We start from the raw sequence: 21,387 nt of genomic DNA, 5'->3' as shown, positions 1-21,387 counted from the left end.
GTCTTCTGACAATATATATAGTAGAAAATTATTGGAAAATTCTCACGTGTCCTTTTTCTTTCTAATAATCAGTGGCATCAGAAAGTCATATTTTATATTATCAGTCAAGAAGATTCTTAAGAATCTCATTGTTCCCTTATTCTGTGAGATACAGAATTAAAACAGTAATTAACAAACAGACTTTAAAAGAACAGAAAAAGAAAGTGTGTGGATTCATGATCACACACTAGATCTTTCCAGATCATTGGATCTGAATCTCCACTGCATGTTGGAATCACTTGGGGAGCTTGTGTCCCACCCCAGGTATTCCATTTTAATTGCACTGGGGATAGTCTGGGCATCGAACTTTCAACCTTTTTTAACACTGTTCTAGATGTTACTTTCTGACTCATTGCATTCTTGTAATGATACCTCTGTCTCAGGGATTCTGAACTGTTCTCTAATCTAACCTAGGCAAATCACTTTGTGACCTTTTTAAGTAATCCCAATAACTTTAAGAGTTTCTAACTATTTTAATGTTTCCTTTATCTCAGGAAAAAATTATGGTTATTGTCATACTAATGTTATTAAAATATTAAGATTAAGATAATCTATACTGAATCTGAAAATTAGTCTCAACAGACTCCCCCAAGTCAATACTCACCCTCAGTGATACTATCTCTGACATTTTCCTGATAAAATATTGTAATGGTTTCTTTAATATGTTCATCCTCAAAGTTTCTTGATGTCATCGCTTGAAATAATCCTTTCAGGATCCACCTACTGTACTGATATAGAAAGATAGGACATTTTATTAAGGGAAAAACATAAATGTACATGAAAGTTTACGATTTGTGTCTATGCACTTAAAAATGCTATCCGTTATGTTTTTAAAAGCGGGGAGGTATAAGTACAAGCACGTGTGTACCTTCTTTTACTTCTATTTGCATAATCCATCTTTGGAAGGATACATCAGAGACTAACAGCAACACTGGTTGCCTCCTGGTTGGAGAATTTGGTGGCTGGGGAGCAGGGTGGAGGAGGACTTTTGCAGAAATACCTTTTGTACCTAAATTTAAAATAAAGAAGAAAGAAAAAAACCCATCCTTCTACAAAGTAGCCAGATGACTCCTTCTGTTTTCTGTCTGTCAATTAAACTGAACAGACGAGAACGAGTGTCAGACCAAGCCCGGCATCTGTGAGAATGGGCGCTGCCTCAACACCCGGGGGAGCTACACCTGCGAGTGCAATGACGGCTTCACCCCCAGCCCCGCCCAGGACGAGTGCCTGGGTGAGTACTCCACAGGACGCCGAACCTCAGCCTCTACCCTGGGATGCTTTCAACCCAAACCTCTCACTTGGAACAACAAAAAATGTCAAATTTTGAGGAAGGGTTAAAAACATTCATATTTTGGAGATGACTCAGTGACTCTGGGATGGTCCTTGGGGCTTAGCACCACCCTGCAACTAAATTCTTCCTTTGCTAATTGTATCACTGAATCACTTGTTTGGAATTTCTTTCTTGGCTGTCTTTTTAAGCCCTTGGTGATCAGGATCAGTTTCCATATGTTTCTTTGCCCCTTCTTCTCCGGAGCATGACTACTTCCTCATACGTCTGGGAGCAAATATGGCTATGACCTTGTCTACACTAATGCCTCTCTGCTGATATCTCATTACTGATATCTCTGTCTTGTTTGTTCCCCTCAGATGTCGTCTTCTCTCTCTTCTGCTGTTTGCAGCTTTCCCTTCTCACTCCTTCTAACCCAGGGTAAAGTGCCACATCCTTTTTCTGACCAAATTTTTGATATCCTGTTATGCTCACGAAAGTCCCTCTCTTAAAATCCTCTTTGCTTCATAATGTCCCTTCTAGACAACCGGGAAGGCTACTGCTTCACGGAGGTGCTGCAGAACATGTGTCAAATTGGCTCGAGCAACAGGAAGCCCGTCACGAAGTCCGAATGCTGCTGTGATGGTGGCAGAGGCTGGGGACCACACTGTGAGATCTGCCCTTTCCAGGGCACCGTGGCTTTCAAAAAGCTCTGCCCCCATGGCCGAGGATTTATGACCAACGGAGCAGGTACTCCATTAGGTTCTGATGTATGGCCAGAGAGTGGGTACTTCTGGGTGGAAAATCCTTGTCAGGGAATCCGTTTGTTCATTTTATGGAAAAGATGAGAATATGGAATCTCCAGGATGGGCCGAGGCTCAGTTGCATCATGGAGGCCAACAGAATTCTTCATGATGGTGTTTTTAGACATTGAGGGCCCTGCTGCCAAGTTGTCCGTGGTCCTCCCATTAAGCTGTGTGTCTGCCTCACAAGGAGCCCTCAAATTTTTCAATGGAAGTTTTGTTGGCTACATAGAATACAGTTCTTTAGATAAACCTTGAAATAAAGGATCATTTTAAATTCCCAAACTAATCAACAAGTATGTACTTGAATTCAAAATTGGCTGCAGTGGACTGCATAAAATAAAAAGTATAAATAATGCGATATCCAGGCAATTAAAAACATGATTGCCTCTGAAAAAATGGAAGCCGCTGTAACTAGAGAAAGTTGAGGAAGCTGTCAGGGTGTCTGAGACCTACCACTAGTTCTGTTCCTGTGGTTAGCAGCAGTAACCAGTTCATAAAAAGGTCTAAGAGAAGGAGAGAGACTTTTTGGGTCTCTTGGGAAGGAACTGAAAGTGAGAGGGGAAGAAGGGGGTTAAGGGGAATTTGTGTTTATGTTAGAAAGACAAGGCCGAAGATGGAATAACTGAACTGAGTGTGGCAAAAGACAGATAAGATGGAATGGCCAACAGCTATTTATGAGTCTTTGGAGGATGTGACCTGAAAAGGTGGTGGAAAAAACACCTTTCCTGAGATCAACCTAGTTATGCAAAAATGTATTTCAAAGCAAACCAAAAGATCAGGGACACCCAGCGGTTGGTATAAAATGGTTACTTGGCAATCAGCGGCTGAAAACTCACTTAGGGAGTGTTGTGTTGGTGTCCCAGCAAGCAGTAAGGAGATACATGGGTCCAGACTAGGAGGATGGGGGCTTTCACGCTGTCAGGGCACACTCCCTGAACCTTTCTCCAGGTGGGGGAGCCATGAGGATGGGTCTCTCTTCCTTCTCAGGCTACCAAAGCCAGCCCAGTGATCGACCCCAGAGCCCCGAAATCTCCATCACTGAAGGACAAAGTTGGGCACACTTCCCCAATATTATACAACTTGATAGTTTTTAGGATTAACTTCAAGTCGCAGAAGTATAATGTAGAAAACTTTCCCTTTTGTTTTAAACCTGCAATATTAGAAAATGTATCCTTGTCAATAGGTCACACTTCTGTGAGTGGTTTCCAGAGGAATCAAGTATGGTGGCATGAGCTGTGATAGAGCAAGGCACTGAGGTTTTCTCATAGGATTCTTTCCTCTCTGGACCCAGAAAGGAAAATCTATATGCACTTGGAAGAGCAATTAAATATAAAGTTTTCCTCTAGCCTTAATAGTTTATCCCTATAGTCTAATAAAGTTATTCATTTGCTTTTTAGTACAATCACCATTACATATGAAATTTATGCTGTCATCCCTTTGGTTCAGTTTCTTAAGTCAATAATAGAGTAACACTTTTTGTTAGTGTTCCCACAAGAGTAACCCGTGCATATGAATATTGCCCATTTGATCATTTCTTTCTTATTTTCATTTCTATTTGTTAAATACCAGATATCGATGAATGCAAGGTTATTCATGATGTTTGCCGAAATGGGGAATGTGTCAACGATAGAGGATCATATCACTGCACTTGTAAAACTGGCTATACTCCAGACATAACCGGTACTGCTTGTGTAGGTAAGAGTCCTCTTTCTGATATTCTGTTGTTATTTTTAGTGGAAAATTTAGATTATGGCAAATAGAAACTAAAATCCCCAAACTAAAATTCTTTGACAGACCCTTACCTTAACCTGCGTAATTCCATAGGAAACATGGCAAGGCAGTGATCAAAGGTCAAACCTTAAGAGGAGCATCAGCAGGGTTGACTTTTCTTTTCTTTTCTCACAACTAAAATTATCTGTTAGGCACTGTGAATATCGAGCATTTTGACGTCTTTTTGGATGGACAGTTACAATGTATCTCTTTGATCCTAGATCTGGATGAGTGTAACCAGGCTCCCAAACCCTGCAATTTTATCTGCAAAAACACAGAAGGGAGTTATCAATGCTCATGCCCGAAAGGCTACATTCTGCAAGAGGATGGAAGGAGCTGCAGAGGTAATGTAGGCTTGCAATCACCCACTCCTCTGCTACCCGTGTTTATCAGTGCTTTGTTCCTGCCTCTGAGGAATCCACAGGCAAGCTCAAAGCCGTGCTCTATGGCAAGAGGTGCTTCCTGGGTTTAGTACTTGCCTCGGGCCTCCTCTCCACTCACCTCCTATGCTCCATGGAGAGGACCCATCACCAGAGCTGTCTTCATTGCATGTGCCATAGGCATCCCTGGGGGCTGCCCATGAGGGTCTCAGAGATGGCAAGGCCAGCTCTTCAGGGCTTCAGTGAGGCAGAACCTAAATTACTTACCCTCCTCTCTGGCTGACTTGTTTTGTCTTCTGCTTCCTATCTATTGCATATGTGCCATCTAGCTATCCAGTAAATATATAGCCCAGAGCTCTGGCAAAGTCCTACCCTAGTATAAATCAGTGCCGTGATCCTCAGAAGACTGTGTGCCTAATTAAACATTGTGGCCAGGTTTTTAGTCTGCAAAATAGGGTCATTCTTGCTATATAAGAGCTTGCCTGAGACATAAATATAGCAAAGAAGGAAGAAATAGCAAAATTCCCTGTGGAAATCCCTCCTCAACCAGACGTTTTCCTTTACAAAATCATTTTGGTGTAAATTTACTCCTCTGGACATTTTCTTCAACAATAAGAACTTCATATTTAATAAATAAATAATAAAGTGAGTCATCCTGGGTTAATGATAATTTGGAAAATGAGGGAGTAGGAAAAGGAAAGATAGACCAGATGGCAGAATAGAGTTAGAGATCATGAAGCTTTAAAGGAGAAAAGGGACAGTAAGGGAAGGCAAACGGTGGGGTGGGAGCAGAGAGACCTCTTTACTTTGTCTTCTGGAATAAAGTATTCCAGAAGAGAGAATTTTAAGAAGTATGTAATACAGACTGATTGAATGGCAATAGCCTGAAGTTCTCATTTACATCACTAATCCTATATAATTCTGTAGTTTGGGAAGAGGAGGTTGAGACACCTACTCAAAAATTCTGACCATCTCCAATGAAGAGTTGTTCATAGCTCTGTTTTTCTCAAACATGGAACTTAGTTTACATCCATGGATCACGTTGAGTTCTGAGCAGCTCAAATTCCAGGAGAATGTCTCTCATTATTCACATTATCTGTAACAAACAAAGCAAATTTATAGCATTATTTTTAACCTGTGAGGGCAGAGAATCCTCAAAAGTTGATGGCATCAAAGAGATGAAAAATGGAAATTAAATGTATAATAGTCATTATGTTCTTTCACAGTATATAAAAAAACATTAGCAAGGTTCTCTTTATAGTTTTAAGAATAAAATACCTATATGCTCTTTATAGGTTCACTTATGACCTCGGCCCTTTTTTCCTATTTCTCTCTTAAGAACTAAATTACTTGTCATGTTTGGCATGTATGACTAAATATCAACAGGCATTCTGCAAGTACATGACAGTTGAAACTGAGAAGAGAAAGGGGCTGGAAGGGAGGCTCTGGGGGATATGTGGGCGTGGCACTTCCCCCCTGAGATGGATAGTATCCAAGTATGAGGAAAGGGGGAGAAAAGACATTCTTGAAGGTGAGAACAGCAAGTGCTGTTTTTGCTGTTGTAGTTATAAAATAGTGTTGTTTCCAACATCTGGGGGAGGGTGTCACCTGTTTGCAGGTCACCTTCAGCAGATGTGGGATGATGCTCTAGCAAAGCCCCTGGGGTCCTAAGTAAGGAAACCGCACAGCTGGCAGAAAGTGCAAAACTGTCAGTAATGCAGAGGAGCAGGTCGGTGAGGCTCTGAGAAAGCTGAACAGAGAGTTCTCATCAGTCAGCTCTCTTCTATGGAAAGAACACAGGACTGGCTCCATTGTAAGAGGTGTCAGCATTGGGAGAAATATAAGGATGTCCTCTCAGTTTAGGTCCACTCAAAAGGTTACCCTGGGCAGGAGCTGCAGAGCACAAGCAGTCAGCAGAAAATGAAGACTGAGCTGCAGCAAGGCTGTGTATGAAATGGGTACATGGTGATTAAATTTGTTAACAAAATCAGGTCACTATGAGGAAAAAAAGCTGCCTGAATACATAGCGGCTTTTTAAATTTAAATTATAATTTTAATTTTTTGGGGGGAAGGGTGTTGGCTAAATTTCAGCTAAAAGCTAGAATGAACTCTATGTCTCTTGGTATTATTTTTAAATAACATCAGAGTTGAGAATGAGCTAGAACTGAAGGCAGTGATGAAAGCATGGGATTTTATTGAGATGTGGGATCTCTATTTTTTTTTTAAGTGGCATTAGTCCCTTCTTTCTTTTTTTTTCCTTCCTGATTTTACAGTGTTGTTTTATCCAAAGGAGAATCCTTAATTAAAGGAGACTGATTTTTTTTTAACAGCCTCATTTGAGCAGATTAAAAACAACAAACACAAAAGAACTAAGCGAGCAATTTCATTTCCAGCCTCAACATTTCATCATATATTTTGACTTGAATACATCTTCCAGTGCTCTGGAAATTTTTCAAAAGCCCCTAAGCTCTCACTTCATTTTATAGCTTAAGATTTTATAATTTATTGAAAGATCCTTTATAATATCAGCATTCCTCTAACTAAAGGGAATTGGGTTTCACTTATATCCTTAAATAGCTTTTTTTTTTCTTTTTTTTTTTTTTTTGTCTAAACGGAGGCCACATTTTATCTTTCCAAAGTTTTATCTCTTGGATTCCTTCTTGCCATTTGCTGGAGCTCTATCTGTCCAGGGTCATTTGAGAATTAGAAGTCAAACCTCAGAGCGAATTCCTGTATCTGCCTGTGTTGTCAGCTCAAATTGAATGCCTGTCTTGCTTTTTCTTCTAGATCTTGACGAATGTGCAACTAAGCAGCACAATTGCCAATTCCTGTGTGTTAACACCATTGGTGGCTTCACGTGTAAATGTCCTCCCGGATTTACCCAGCACCACACCGCCTGTATTGGTACGTGGGAGTGGAAAGCACACTACGGGGAATGTACATATTCCTTTAAAGGATTACTTTTCTCTATTTCCCTCTGCTGCTAGAATAAGAAGACAAAGCCCCCAAAATCTGAGTTGCAAGTACTCATGTGTGCACGCATGCATGTGAAACAATATTGGCCTTTTCGGAGTCTTCTTCCCCACTTTCTTTTAAATAACATGAAGAGGGGACATTTTAATTCCCTCCTTTTCCCCCACTGCTTCTCCTAGATAATAACGAATGCACCTCTGACATCAACCTATGCGGGGCGAAGGGCATTTGCCAAAACACTCCTGGAAGCTTCACCTGCGAATGCCAGCGGGGATTCTCACTTGATCAGAGTGGCGCCAGCTGTGAAGGTGGGTTGAGCCTCAGTTGTGATCCCACTGGTGGGTCTGCTATGAGATAGCAGAAATGAGCACAGGGAGACACACAACTGAAGATGGAAAACATTTTGTGTGAATCGCACAGGTTCCATATCCTAGAGATTCAGCATTTCTCTCGTGCTTGATTATTTCTCTAATGCATGCCTTTCCTAGGAGTATTAAGAATTTTTCTGCTCAGTTATTAATTTAATCTAATATAGAACAGCCCAGTCAAGAAAAATAGCTAGATGTCCGAATTCGATTCATTACTCTTCTGGGTCCAGAGGGATAAAAGGATTTCCCCAGTGTGCATTAAACATATGAAGAGTAACTCCTCTGATAATACATAATTAGAAGATTAAACTTTTTCTTTTACGATTTTATTTTTGTATTTACATGATTTAGTGTAAATAAACACAAATAGTTTACAAAGCTGTCCCCTAAAGTGCTCTTGTGCTTTGCATTAATTTCTTTATTGTTTCTATTTGTAGAATTGTACTGGGGCACCTTAATGTTTTCTTCATTGAATTTATTAAAAGCCATAGAGTAATTACTGTTGAAATTTTGGGTGGCAGAATAATTTAGTAGGTGTCAGATTTCTCATTCAGGTTGCCTTTCCCCTTAGCATGAATATGAATGTTGCTCTGGAGAGCTCCCCTGGACAGCTACTCTGAGCCCTCTTTGACAATTCAGAAGACAGTGTATCAGCACAGCCTAATGGCAACTGTACCTTCCTTTTCAGATGTGGATGAGTGCGAAGGAAACCACCGCTGCCAGCATGGCTGCCAGAACATCATCGGGGGGTACAGGTGCAGCTGCCCCCAGGGCTATCTCCAGCACTACCAGTGGAACCAATGTGTTGGCAAGTAGTTTCTCCTCACTCCTAAGATGAATGGCTGTCAGTGTCAAAATACTGCTTTCTTTCTGAAAACTTTCAGAAAGAGGTCCTTTAATCCTGCATAGCTTAATGTAATACCTGGAAATATCCCAGAGTATATTAAGCAGATAAAGAGTATTGGCCAAGTCACTTGAGGGATGGGAGAAAAAATACACAGCTATTAAACTTTACCATCAGAAATCCTCTGATACTTGTCAAACCTTAGGGACACCCAAATCAAATTGCTATTAAAGCAGCAAATACTCAGTTAAAAATGCCCTACTGTGGTTGAAACCAGAGGGCAGTTATAACCTTTGCAAAATAGCAAACTAAGAAAAAATTCAAAATAGGGTGTACGTGAAAAGCATCTGCAATCAAGTGCCTCTAGCATCCCCTGCCTCCCAGTGTCTCCCTGATCTTCCTACTGCAATGCTAGCAACCCGCCCACTCTCGAGTTCTGTTCACAGCAGAGGCCAACAAAATCCTACTCTTGACGGAAAAAAATCCCAGCCAAGCCAGAGACTCTTTGGAGCACCTTTTGGTCTGAAGACTCAGGGGGGTTCCATTTGGCTCCGTTTATCTTTGGAGCAGAATACAAGAGGCAGACACAGTAAATTTATTTTTAGGACTACTAAATTATTTTGATAATTAATGAAGAGCCACAGACTCTCTCATTAAATTAAAATCATGTTATCTCGGATTCCGCAGTGCCGTGGGAGAATGGTGCTTAACGCCCATCACGGAACCAAAACACTGTGAGATAGGAGGAGCCTAATACAGCCTAAGCCCTTTGTCCTACTGATGAGGACCTGAAGCCCGGAAGGGCAGGTCAACTTCGCGGGCCCAGTTATTCTGTGGCATGCTTGGAACTAGACCCTAAGTTTCTCAAGTTCCCGATCTAGGGCTTCCTTTCAAGTGTTACGTCCACTTGTTTTCATTCAGCAAGCATTTACGAAGCACCTCACTGCTTCGGGGACAGAGCCTTCCTTAAAGAAAACGCAAGGAATCACTGCTGCCTGGGTGTGTGCTCCACTCTGCAGGGTTTCACTTTATACTCCAAATGAAGACACATTTGGAATGTTCTCATGTATCAGAACTGTGTCTCTGTGTGGTTTGCTTCTGTACAAGTCAAAGTTTTGCAGAGGTGAATAGGGATGGCTAAAATGACCCCAGTACGTGGAGTTTAGACTGTACAACTTGCTGACTAGATATCTGGTTTTACTAAAATGCCTTTGTTTATTTCAACTCAGGGTGGTCTTTAATTTTAATCACCAGTTTCTGACAGTGCAAAATTTCCGGGAGGAGCTTTGTCCATTCAATACCCAGCATATGGACCTGTTTGCTCTTATTATGTAAGCTCTTCAATGAGATTGGAGCCATGGGGGGAAATACAAAAGAGACAAGGTACACCACCTTACCCTCTCTCTCCCCTAAATCCAGGATGGATAGAGATGGCTGACCCATGTCCTAGCGGCAGGAGATCCTGCTTTGATCCTTTGATGATCAATCCCCTGGCGGCAGATTCTAGAATAAGCTGATTAAGAAGTAGAAAGAGGGTTGTGGGTTTTTGATCACAAAAGACACCTGTCCAAATAGGCCTTGTCATTCTCGTAGAGGGATGGATATCCAGACCGAGCATTTCTTCAGGTCTGTGCAGCTTCCCCAGAGGCATGCAGAGCAGATCTCTTGTCAGCCCTGTCTGGATCTTCACTCCTAGGCAGCCAGGTTATTCTTCCAAGATGGATGGGTTTGGAGCAAGAAGCCACTGATTTCATTGCTTTCCTAGAAAATATCAAATTTCCAGCATGCAGTTGGAGTAGGCCCATTTTGGCCTAGAGAAAATTAGTTAAAGAAAGTCCATTCTACATTTTAGAATTCTAGCGGTATTCCATTAATACTGCAACTAACACGCACTGTGCAAGCCTGATGCTGGAGGCTTTGATTTTAGAGGACAGTGTCAGTAGCTTTCATTCTGCTTGTAAGCAGTATTTTTTAGGGACTCTGATGCTGTTTCAGTAACATTAGAATTGTCTCTTAAAAAAAAAAATAACAAAAGCCTCACCAACTTTAAGTACCAGCTGAAAGAATAAAATAAATGTGTTTGGAGTATAGAAAAATTCCTTGTGGAATTTGTTCCACAGTGCCTAGTATAAAATAGGTCAAGAAAATTGCAAAACAGGTTAACCAAATTGTGGTGTTTACGTACTGATGAAATGGGTGAGTGCACAAACACTATTTCCAAGCTGTAAACACTGTGAACATTTGCTATTTTCTTAACTGATAAATTGTGCTGCATTCCTCCCCATCTCTCCAACCTAGACAAGCAAGTTGAACTTGAAACTTCATTAGATTCATGGAGAGGAAAAAATAAAATAAAATTGAAAAAAAAATTGAAAGGGAGAGGGAGAGTTTGGACAGAAATAGATATTTATACCAATACAGATCCTCAAAGTTAAAAGGACTTTAACTTGAGAGAGTATCTAGTCTGACGTCTTTCCTAATGTATAAATCTCTCTCCAGCCTCATCCTATTTTGGCTTGAATCCCACCTTAAATGGAACTCACTTCTCTGGAGATAGCTCAATCTGTATATGGCAGCTTTAATTCTTAGAAATGCCTTTTCTTGAGGGAATAAACTTCTCCTCCCTCTACCTTTTGCCCCTTGGAACTAAACGAAATAAATCTAAGCTCTGTCCCAGCAGGTCTTCCCTCACATGCATCCATGCCTTGGAGGTTTTATCAGTCAGGATCCCAGCAGGAAACAGATGGCCCATTGAAGTTGAATAATTATGGACAATTGAATGAAGAAGCTCCTTAAGGTGTGGGCAGGCATTAGGGACCCCAGGGGAGCATAGAGTGGCAGCCCCCATGCTACCAAGAGCTGGGAGTCCATAGTATGTCGGAAGGGGCAGGGGGGAGTCTCTGTGTGAGAGACCCCCCCAACCGGTGGTGACTGGGCAGGAAAGGAGCTGGAGGAATACCCTGACTTCATTCATCTGCCCACTAACCTCCTGCTGGTGTACCTAACTAAAGGAGAAAGGAAGGATCAGCTTAAATACCAGTGAGTCTCTTGAGAGACACTGGAATAAAGGGGAGCATGTTTTGCAGCCAGACCAACTTGAATGTGAATCTATCTTCTCTACAGATAGAGAAGCTTTCTGTATCTCACTTTCATCATCTGTAAAACAGGGATTATAATACCTACCTGATGATTGTTTGGAGACTTAAGTATTAGGTAAACTAGTGACTGTGATGCACATTGGGTCCTATCTGTCATGTAGTAGGTACCTACTAAAGCTTAAGTTCCCTGCCTTTCCTCCCTTCCTTTGGACGTAAGGATTCCCTAAGTGAGGAGGCCAATCTACCTGTAAACAAATGAATATATGCCTAAAAATGGGCTGCAGCAATTAGGAACTATTCTACCAGCAAGCTTCCAACCAACATTACGAAGGCAGTTTTGCAAAAATATATTGGAGATTTCAAAAAAAGAATAAATCAGAAGTAATGAGAAAAGTTTTCTGTCTTTGAGTTGATATTTTAAAGTTAAATTGCTTTTTCCTCCTTATCACCCTCAAACTTAGCAGGTCCCTGGGAGCAGCCAGGCATGCAGCATCTGTCTCTCTTAGGGGTTTTCCCCAGTTATTGCTTATGAAGTCTGAACCAAATCTCTTCCAGCTCCACTTAGCTTTAGATGCACCCCAGACACGCTGGGCAGGAGGCTGGTTTGGATAAAGGCGGGGAGGGCATTCAGAGATGGAGCAGATATACCAGAAGGCGCTATTCATCGCCCTGAACAAGCACCTGGGGGCTTTCACAGATTTTTTAAAAGGAAGTCCAAGTGAAGCAGACACTTCCTACAGGATACCAGCCCTTGCCAGGTCTGACATCCTGAAAAAAGAGTCCTGGGAAAACAGCCTCCAGAAAAATGGCTGGCCTTTGCTTTTGAGAGATCTGTCCCATTGCTGGGGACTTGTGAGGCAAAGGCACAGACAGTTGCGTGGTTCCTTCCCTTCCACCCTGAAGCCTGAATCTTTGCTATGAATCTGCCCTAAATTCTTTTTTTTTTTTTGAACATCAGACATTTTATTAGCACAGAAAAGCAGCCATAACAAGGCACAGAAAGCAGATACATTAACAGTCAAGGGTCAGTGTTGCATAAATGTAGAACTTTTCTTCTTTGTAGCATTAGTAAAAGCCATAAGAGATATTAAATAACATTCTATAGCAGCAGGTGAGGAAACTAAGAAGCACTCACCAGTGCATTCACCAGTACACATTAATGGAAGATATAAGAATGGAGTTGACTGCTTTAGTGCAAAATGTCTAGGGTAGAACTGTAAATTCAGTTCAATACTAAAAAGCAAACACTAAAACTTGGCATTTCTTCCAAAAAAGCTCACTCAAGTAGTATCGCATACTATTCTAAGTGACAAAAAAGTGCAGCCCTGCATTCTTTTTTTTTTTTTTTTTTTTTAAAGACAGAGAGAAGGAAGGAAGGATAGAAGGAAGGAAGGAAGGAAGAAAGGGAAACATTTTTAAACATTTTCTTGTTTTTATTGTATTCTGTTTCTCCGTTTTTGTTACATGGGCTGGGGCCGGGAATCGAACCGAGGTCCTCCGGCATAGCAGGCAAGCACTTTGCCCGCTGAGCTACCGCGGCCCGCCCTTTTTTTTTTTTTAACATGGGCAGGCACTGGGAATCGGACCCGGGGCCCTCTGGCATGGCAGGCAAGCATTCCTGCCTGCTGAGCCACTGTGGCCTGCCCCAGCCCTGAATTCTTGACCCAGGTGTTCATGTGGGGCCGGACCTTCTAGTGATGAACTCAGACGAGAGCTGCAGTCTGCTGACCCTTCGGAACGATGTCCTCTGATACCCTCCACCCGGTGCCTTTGACCTTGTCTACCATGTTTGGCCACAACATGGCAGGTGGCCACATCCATCTCCACATCTTCCTCTGTTTCTTGTTTCTCTCCCCCAACCCAGCAAGCCCTGCCTTCCTGCCCGTCCCGAGAGCCCAGCCGAGGAAATAGCTGACCTACAGCAGGCGGCCTGACCTAAACTCTGAAATATCTGGCCCATCTCAAACCCCCAGTGTCTGCCTGTTTTCCCCACAGATGAAAACGAGTGCCTCAGCGCTCACATTTGCGGAGGAGCCTCCTGCCACAACACTCTGGGCAGCTACAAGTGCATGTGTCCCGCCGGCTTCCAGTACGAGCAGTTCAGCGGAGGCTGCCAAGACATCAATGAGTGCGGCTCTGCCCAGGCCCCCTGCAGCTACGGCTGCTCCAATACTGAGGGCGGCTACCTGTGCGGGTGTCCACCTGGGTACCTCAGAGTCGGCCAGGGGTGAGCACTGCTTCTCCTGCCTGTGCGGGAGGTTCTCATTCGTAATATAATGATACATTCTAGTAGGTGTTTTATTGTATATATTAATATATTTAACTCAAAGTTACCTGTCCCAGCAGAGGAGAACCTCTGCTTTTTGTAATCCTCGAGTTAATTCCAATGAGCTTTGCCAAAGTGTTTATAGTTTTTAGGTTGTTATATTTGAAAGGTGACATCTGGATTTCTGGAATTCATAAATCACCAAACAAAATAATGAAACTACACTGGAAATACCTCACCAGGTGGCTTCTACGTCTTGTTCCCTTGATAGTCGTAAATGATTGGAAAGTGATTCATTTCCATGGAGATAGGGGAGCCCACCTCTGATGGAGCTGGGTTCACACTGCAGGCTGCTGATCATCCTGTTCCTGGGGCAAGCAGGATTCTGTCTTGACTTAACATGTCTTCTCTTCTAGCTCAAGTTAGGATAAAGCAAGGAGATACCTATTGTTTTTTTTTTTTTTGGAGTAGGGGAGGGAGTTCTTTAGGGTTTTAAAGTATATTTTACATTTCAGAATTAAATTTCCATTAAAGTTTACCAAAAAGACATTAAATATGAGAGTTATAATAATTATTGTACCTGCCAGGTAGAAAACGTCACCAAATTTTATGTATGAGAGCTGGAGCAGGGAAAAGACAGATTTTTTTTTTTTATTTTGTCCAGTCATTTAAAAATTTAGTGGTAAGTCTTAAAAGTTTAGGCCTTTGTCCCTGCTGAATTAATCTGGGTGTTGATGTCTGTGAATACTTTGTCCCTGCATCTAGTTTTGGCTACTCTGAGGTTATATAGAAAGGACCTCAAAGTTTTAATTTTTAATTAAAATACCCAGGCATTAAATACACACACACATGCACATACCCCTTCACACACACATATACCAATAGGCGCACACGCACACACACACGCTCACACGCATTATATTCGCTTTCCCCATAAACATGCACCCACACACGCATACCCGCCTCACCCCACCACACATGCACACCCCACCCACCCTTACACTCACACACATCAAATTATTAACTTAGTCGTCTTTGATTTCTTGATACACAAATGTCAGATGAATTCATTTTAGGTTGTGTAGGCTTGAAGGTGAAAGAGTGTTTCATGGGAAGCACACGAATTCCAGCAATAGAACAAAAATTCCCAGATGTTTGTGTCTGGCTCTCAGCACACTCATTCTTTGTAAGTTCAATGCCAAAACCATTTTTTCCCAGCAAAAATTGTGACACTTCAAGCTGGCTCTTGACCAGTGGGATTTTATAGTCACACTTCTTATAAGTGGCGCTCCTGAGAAAGAAATATACTGGAAAGAAGCTCTGAGAAAGGAATTGAAGACTGCAAACTTGGGGTTTGACTCCCAATGATGTAATCATTATGTGAAATGTATACACACAAACAGGATGAGTATTTGTCATTTTATTATTGTTTCTACATATTTCATGTTGCAAGATAAAGGAAGATGAAGGAAAAGTATTGCACTCTGGCAAGATTGGAGAAAATGGTAGGAATGTGTCAATTGCTACAAAATACAAAGATAAATTATGATAATTTGCATCAACTTTTGAATCCTGAGAGCATAGAGGAAGTGGGTTATTAAGAATAGTCAATTATTACAGAAAATAGGTAAATAATATTTGGTCCATCTTCTGCCTCCCTGAATAGAAATCTACCCATTTGTAACTGTTTTGGCCCCTGTGAATCACTAGAGTAAACCCTGCCCCAAATAAAGATTCTTTTAGGACCATTCAAGTGTTTCAACACACTTTGAATAAGGATCCCAGCAAATACACATTCCAAGTAACCTATGAAATAGTAATCAGGATAACAAAACAAGGGACTTGTGAAACGTACGAAGCCTCCCACTATAACTTGGCTTTAACAACTGAAAGGCAAAGAAAAACAGTGAACTAGTTCTCTCTTGGGCATAGGTTTGTTTATCCAGCTTCACATGAGTCAGAGCCAATGGCCCTATTGGTTTTGAATGGCTTGAAATGATTTCCCACAATTGGGCAAGCTCGGATACATGCGTTTTATATATTGTATATCTTCACAATTGATTACGAAATCAACTCTTGGTTATCGTCTACAACTTTCTTCAGCAAAAATGAGAGGTCAGATAATAGATTCCTTAGAAGTCCAGAATTCATGATGAGGTGGTGGAGGTAACGGGAATGTGGGAGGGATGGGAATGGGGTAGGAGGGGTGGTTCCGGCGATGATGGCAGCAGTTTAGTGGGAAGAGGACAAGGTGTGGTTTTAATTCCTTTCTCATTCCTGTGGATGCTTGTTTCATGAAAAGAAGACATTTAATTTAATCTCCCAAACCACCATGGCTTCCCTCATCCTTTGTTGTTCTTTCGTTTCCACTCCATATCACCTCCCCAGTATATGTTCAGCAGAATGCCTGCCACTTAAGGTGTGGGAAACAGGGCCAGATAAATAAGCAAAACAGTATCTTGAGAGATAGTAAAAAGAAATCGATAAACTCAGGGCACTGAAGAGTAGAGGCGAAACGCGGAGAACTTCTTGCTGGTTCTCAGAGCCAGCAAGGCATCCAATAGACAAATAATCAATGGCTGAATATGTCACTAATGCCCAGGCCGGGCTTCACCAGAAAGCTTGCCCTGCCTCCTGTCTCCCTCAGTTCTAATGAAAGGCATCTGTGCTTCCCTTCTCCTGCAGACACTGTGTTTCTGGAATGGGCATGAGCCGAGGAGGCCCAGAGCCACCTGTCAGTGGGGAAATGGATGACAATTCACTCTCCCCAGAGGCTTGCTATGAATGTAAGATCAACGGCTACCCCAAACGGGGTAGGAAACGGAGAAGCACAAATGAAACAGATTCTTCCGATCTCGAGGTAGGCCAGAAGGTGGTTTTTCTTCTGATTTCTCCTTTTGTGGAAAGGCCTTCCAGATTCCTGTGGTTTCCTCCGGGGATGCTCCAAAGTGTGAAAAAGCTCCCTAGGGAGAAAATCCAGACATTCCCTGGGCTCAAGGCTGCATTTTACAAGAGTCTGCGGGCCTTACTGAAGTTTCTTGCTGCTTTTAGGGAGTGGTCATTCGAAGGTTTTCACATACTTGCTCATTTCCTCTGTCTCGCCAAAAAAGAAAGTCAAACACCCACCCAAAGTCTGCTGAAAGGACAGGGTCTGAGATCCAGGACGGCAAATGGGCAGAATGGCGAAGTGACATAGTGCTCACTGCCCAGGGATGCCAAGTCCTGGAGGCTAGAGGCTCCTCTACTGAAATGAGCCATGTGGAGTATGAGGGAACTTGGCCCACAGACAAAAACAACATGGAGCTGAAGCAGCCTGGCTTTCTTTGCCTATGACTGCTGCAGCCTCTCAGTCAACTCAGAAATGCACAGATATTCACCCAGACCTCTGGCTCCAGGCCCATAGAATGCAGCACATGTGGCCCCAGAGAGGCAAGCAAGAAGCCTGATGTAAAAAATCATCAGAGTCAGGAAGTAGGTTCATGGGTGAGTCCTTCGGAGAGGATGGTGTCATGTCAGTGAACAAAATTGAAACAGACTAGTTCTTTCTTCCTAACAGTCCTGTGACCCATCTGCTGTGGCTTGGGAAATGAGATAAATCTTTGGAAAGAAAATAGTCTATTAAAACAGTAGCTCACAAACTTGTGCATATATCTGAATCATCTAGGAGCCTTGTTAAAAAGGATTCTGGGCACCACCCCCTAGGGTTCCTGATTCAATAAGAATGGGTGAGGCCAAGAATTTGTAATTCTGACAGATTCCCAGGTGATGTTGATGCTGCTGGTTCAGGGACCACACTTTGGGAACCACTGCATTAAAAGACCCCCACATAGAAGTGAGACAAAATGTCAATGGCTAAGAGATTCCAAACAGAGTCGAGAGGTTGTCCTGGAGGTTATTCTTATGCATTAAGTAGATATCATCTTGTTATTCAAGATGTAATGGAGAGGCTGGAGGGAACTGTCTGAAAATGTAGAGCTGTGTTCCAGTTGCCATGTTTCTTGAGGATGATTGAATAATGATACAGCTGTCACAATGTGACTGTGTGATTGTGAAAACCTTGTGTCTGATGCTCCTTTTGTCTACCTTGTCAACAAACGAGTAGAACATAAGGAATAAAAATAAATAATAGGGGGAACAAATGCTAAAATAAATTTAGTTTGAAATGCTAGTGATCAATGAAAGTGAGGGGTAAGGGGTATGGTATGTATAATCTTTTTTTTCTGTTATTGTTTTATTTCTTTTTCTGTTGTCTTTTTATTTCTTTTTCTGAATTGATGCAAATGTTCTAAGAAATGACGAATATGCAACTATGTGATGATATCAAGAATTACTTAATATATATGTAGAATGGAATTATATGTAAATGTTTTTGTTTGTTCTTAATTAATAAATATTTTCTTTTAAAAAAAGACCCCCACATATAAGTGATTTCAATATGACTTGCTTCCTGACATAAGTTTAATATTTTTAAATATTATAAATAGGTACCTACTTAACACACTTGTGGTTGAAGTGAAGAGTTTTATGAATATGCATTTTCAACGTAGTATACACAACATGGGCAAAAAGTGAAGAGTTTTATGAATATGCATTTTCAACATAGTATACACAACATGGGCAGAAAGTTGTATTAGTGTGAGATTCAAGACATTCTTTCTTTAATATGGGAAATGTGGTATATTTCCATTTATTTAGCACTTGGTCCTGTGTCTTTCCAGGATCAGCCTGAGAGAGATGCCAATGTGAGTCTTGCGAGTTGGGACGTTGAGAAGACGGCCACCTTTGCTTTCAATGTTTCCCGGGTCAGTAACAAGGTCCGGGTTCTAGAACTCCTGCCAGCCCTCACAACCCTGACAAATCACAACAGATACTTGATTGAATCTGGAAACGAAGACGGCTTCTTTAAAATCAACCAAAAGGAAGGGATCAGCTACCTCCACTTCACAAAGAAGAAGCCAGTGGCTGGAACCTACTCATTACAAATCAGTAGTACTCCGCTTTATAAAAAGAAAGAACTTAACCAGCTAGAAGACAAATATGACAAAGACTACCTCAGTGGTGAACTGGGTGATAATCTGAAGATGAAAGTTCAGATTTTGCTTCATTAATTCACCGTCCAGAGACCAAATAAATAAAAAACAAAGTTAGATAGGTAGACTGAATTTTTCTTCCAATCAGAATCTCTATGTCATAGGTACAATCTCTTGCCAAGTAAATTTGTATAAATAAGCACAATTCTTGTATTACAACAGCAAGGTACAGGTTTACTACCCTAGTTCAGAGCAACCACTTTCTCAGGCTTCTCATGAGTGTAGCTAAGCTACCTTGTCATATATGTTGATTCTTGAAAACTGGGACATGTATTTCCATAGGGGGTTGGCTAGTCATGCTGATGTGCCATCCTACATCAAACATACAGAATGTGCTTTCAGTTGACAGACTGTTCTGTTTTTTTCAAAGTTTTAAAGCGTTGCTTCTCCAAGTACAAGTACTAGGTCGGCCATTTATAATATCTATTTGGTGCTAGCAAATTTCAAACTAGATTTATAAACGCACTGTAATATTTACACAACTTAGAGCCCAAATTACAAATATTCAGTTCCAATACTTCATTAATGTCAATCAACCAAAGTTAGTTCAGTAGCTTATCTCAGTTAAGAGTTATAATACATTACATGTAAATTAAGTGTGTGTATACTGTAATCGTGCTATTTTTTATCATTGAAACATTTATAAACTAGAATAATAATGCCCTTAATGTGAGGGTTTGTAATGGTGCTTATTAAGACCAAAGACTTGTCAAATGTATACACCAAGTGGTAAGGAAATTTCTGTGACTGGCCCACATGTTCACTGAGGTCTTGGAAGGACCAGAAAGCAGCCTCAGCAGCCAGAGGATCACCAGTGCATCCTTCATCGTGACCTGTGCAATATGCCAAGAGTACCCTCGGTCATTCCTGTCAACAAGGGGTCGATGTCATAAATGTCACAATAAAACAGTCTCTCTTTTTTTTAGTTTACCCCTTGGCTTTGTGTTCTTGCATGGACTTGGGGTTGGAAGGGCCATTCTAGAGGCTAAAGAAAGTCTCCTGGATTTAAATTATCCTGGGCCTGTTGGCTACAGCTTCTAGAGGCGCCAAGTATATAACCACTAGAAAAAGTGAATTGAATGTACATGAGTCAGTGTCCCTGTCTCATTCATTGCAGGTAGCAGAATCTGGTGCCATAACCTGTGAATCACTTCACAACAGGATGCGCTAATAAGAAATTGAGGTTGCAGCGTAATTTCTGAAACATGACCTAATTAATACTCTGACTTTTCAATCACTGTAGATTTACATACTTTCACATATCAAGTCTAGTCCTTGTCTGAGAGCACATATATTTCATTATAAAAGATTTATCATGCCCCCTCCCCTGAAAGATGCACATAGTATTGGCAAGCTCACCTCTCTAAACATCTGTTGTTAGTCAATGCTAATCTAATTACAAAGGGATAATCCCAAATTGAATACTATAACTCTTATTTTATGGAAGTCATAATTTGAAAATGGTGTTTTATTTTAAAGGCGATATTGACTATTTAGCCAGTTGAGCCCATCCGATTGCTAAGAAATAATAGAAAAAATCCGAAGAGCAGTAAAGCATTTTTGTGGTAGTGAAAATGTAAGTGAAATAAGATTGCTTGCATGAAGGGGAAAAAGCCCTATAGGACGCAGGAAAGTGCTCTCAAAATCTTTGAGGAGCTACACTGAAGAAGATGGAGTAAGTGTGCTGATGTAAATCCCAGTATCACACTCACCTCCCTGTTTATAGAGATGCCCACAGAGAGAATGAGTTTCCTTGCAATGAGATGAGCTCTCTGTCTCTGTAGCTAGAAGGGTATCGATCTAGGTTTAACAGGAGCCTTTGGACAGGGATGCTTTCTTTCACTTACCAAGCTGTGAATGCCTTGAAGTTTTTTTTGTATCTCTTATTTTGCCCTCCACAAAATCTCGCTCATGATAGATGCTCAATAAAGATGAGTTGAACAGCTGTTTTGGAAAGGGTTTTTTACCGTGGGTAGGAGATTAGAATATGACTCCAAGATTCCTTGTAACTCTATGCTTATGGTTGGATGGTGGGATCGTGCTGAAAATGTTAGAGAAGAATATATAGCATATGTTAATCAGCAAATTGCATACGGAAAATGTCTTTGATAATTTAACCAGAACTACATTATATTCAGTAATGGATTTTTCTTTACAACAAACAACAGAAGAAAATGGAGTTGGCACATAATGGATCACTTTGATGATATTTTTAATAGTTTAAGTCTGGCTTTTATTTATTCCAGAGCCAACAATTTTGAACAGCATATTTTCCATGTTTCTGACTGTACAAAACATTTTCCTTGTTGTTCCACTGTAAATATTCTTCTTGTTAGAACCTTTCTTACTCCTAAGATTTAAACCTGTAACTTCTAATTGTCTGTGACCTTTCAACTTTGCTTTCAATGGTTGAAGAACTTGGTTTTGTAAATCTTTCAGACACTTGAAAATATCTTGTCTCCACCTTCCAGCCCGTTTCATTTGCC

At 41.2% G+C, this 21,387-nt stretch overlaps 1 protein-coding gene across 2 annotated transcripts in view; it reads left to right on the top strand.

Moving 5' to 3' along the window:
• Positions 1 to 19,831, top strand: part of FBN1 (fibrillin 1) — a 239,421-nt gene extending 219,590 nt beyond the window's left edge. For both annotated transcript variants that reach the window (XM_077127803.1, XM_077127802.1), the window contains 10 exons: positions 1,145 to 1,270; positions 1,850 to 2,056; positions 3,682 to 3,807; positions 4,104 to 4,226; positions 7,050 to 7,166; positions 7,415 to 7,543; positions 8,292 to 8,411; positions 13,541 to 13,772; positions 16,497 to 16,671; positions 18,530 to 19,831. In XM_077127803.1, coding sequence (XP_076983918.1) covers positions 1,145 to 1,270; positions 1,850 to 2,056; positions 3,682 to 3,807; positions 4,104 to 4,226; positions 7,050 to 7,166; positions 7,415 to 7,543; positions 8,292 to 8,411; positions 13,541 to 13,772; positions 16,497 to 16,671; positions 18,530 to 18,919 — 1,745 coding nt within the window. In that variant the 3' untranslated portion in view covers positions 18,920 to 19,831. The remainder of the gene's footprint in view (positions 1 to 1,144; positions 1,271 to 1,849; positions 2,057 to 3,681; positions 3,808 to 4,103; positions 4,227 to 7,049; positions 7,167 to 7,414; positions 7,544 to 8,291; positions 8,412 to 13,540; positions 13,773 to 16,496; positions 16,672 to 18,529) is intronic.
• The last annotated feature ends 1,556 nt before the right edge of the window (positions 19,832 to 21,387 follow it).

This window comes from Tamandua tetradactyla, chromosome 14 (genome assembly GCF_023851605.1).
Source record: "Tamandua tetradactyla isolate mTamTet1 chromosome 14, mTamTet1.pri, whole genome shotgun sequence".
In the NCBI taxonomy this organism is placed as follows: domain Eukaryota; kingdom Metazoa; phylum Chordata; class Mammalia; order Pilosa; family Myrmecophagidae; genus Tamandua; species Tamandua tetradactyla.
This window is presented reverse-complemented; position numbering and strand designations above follow the sequence as displayed.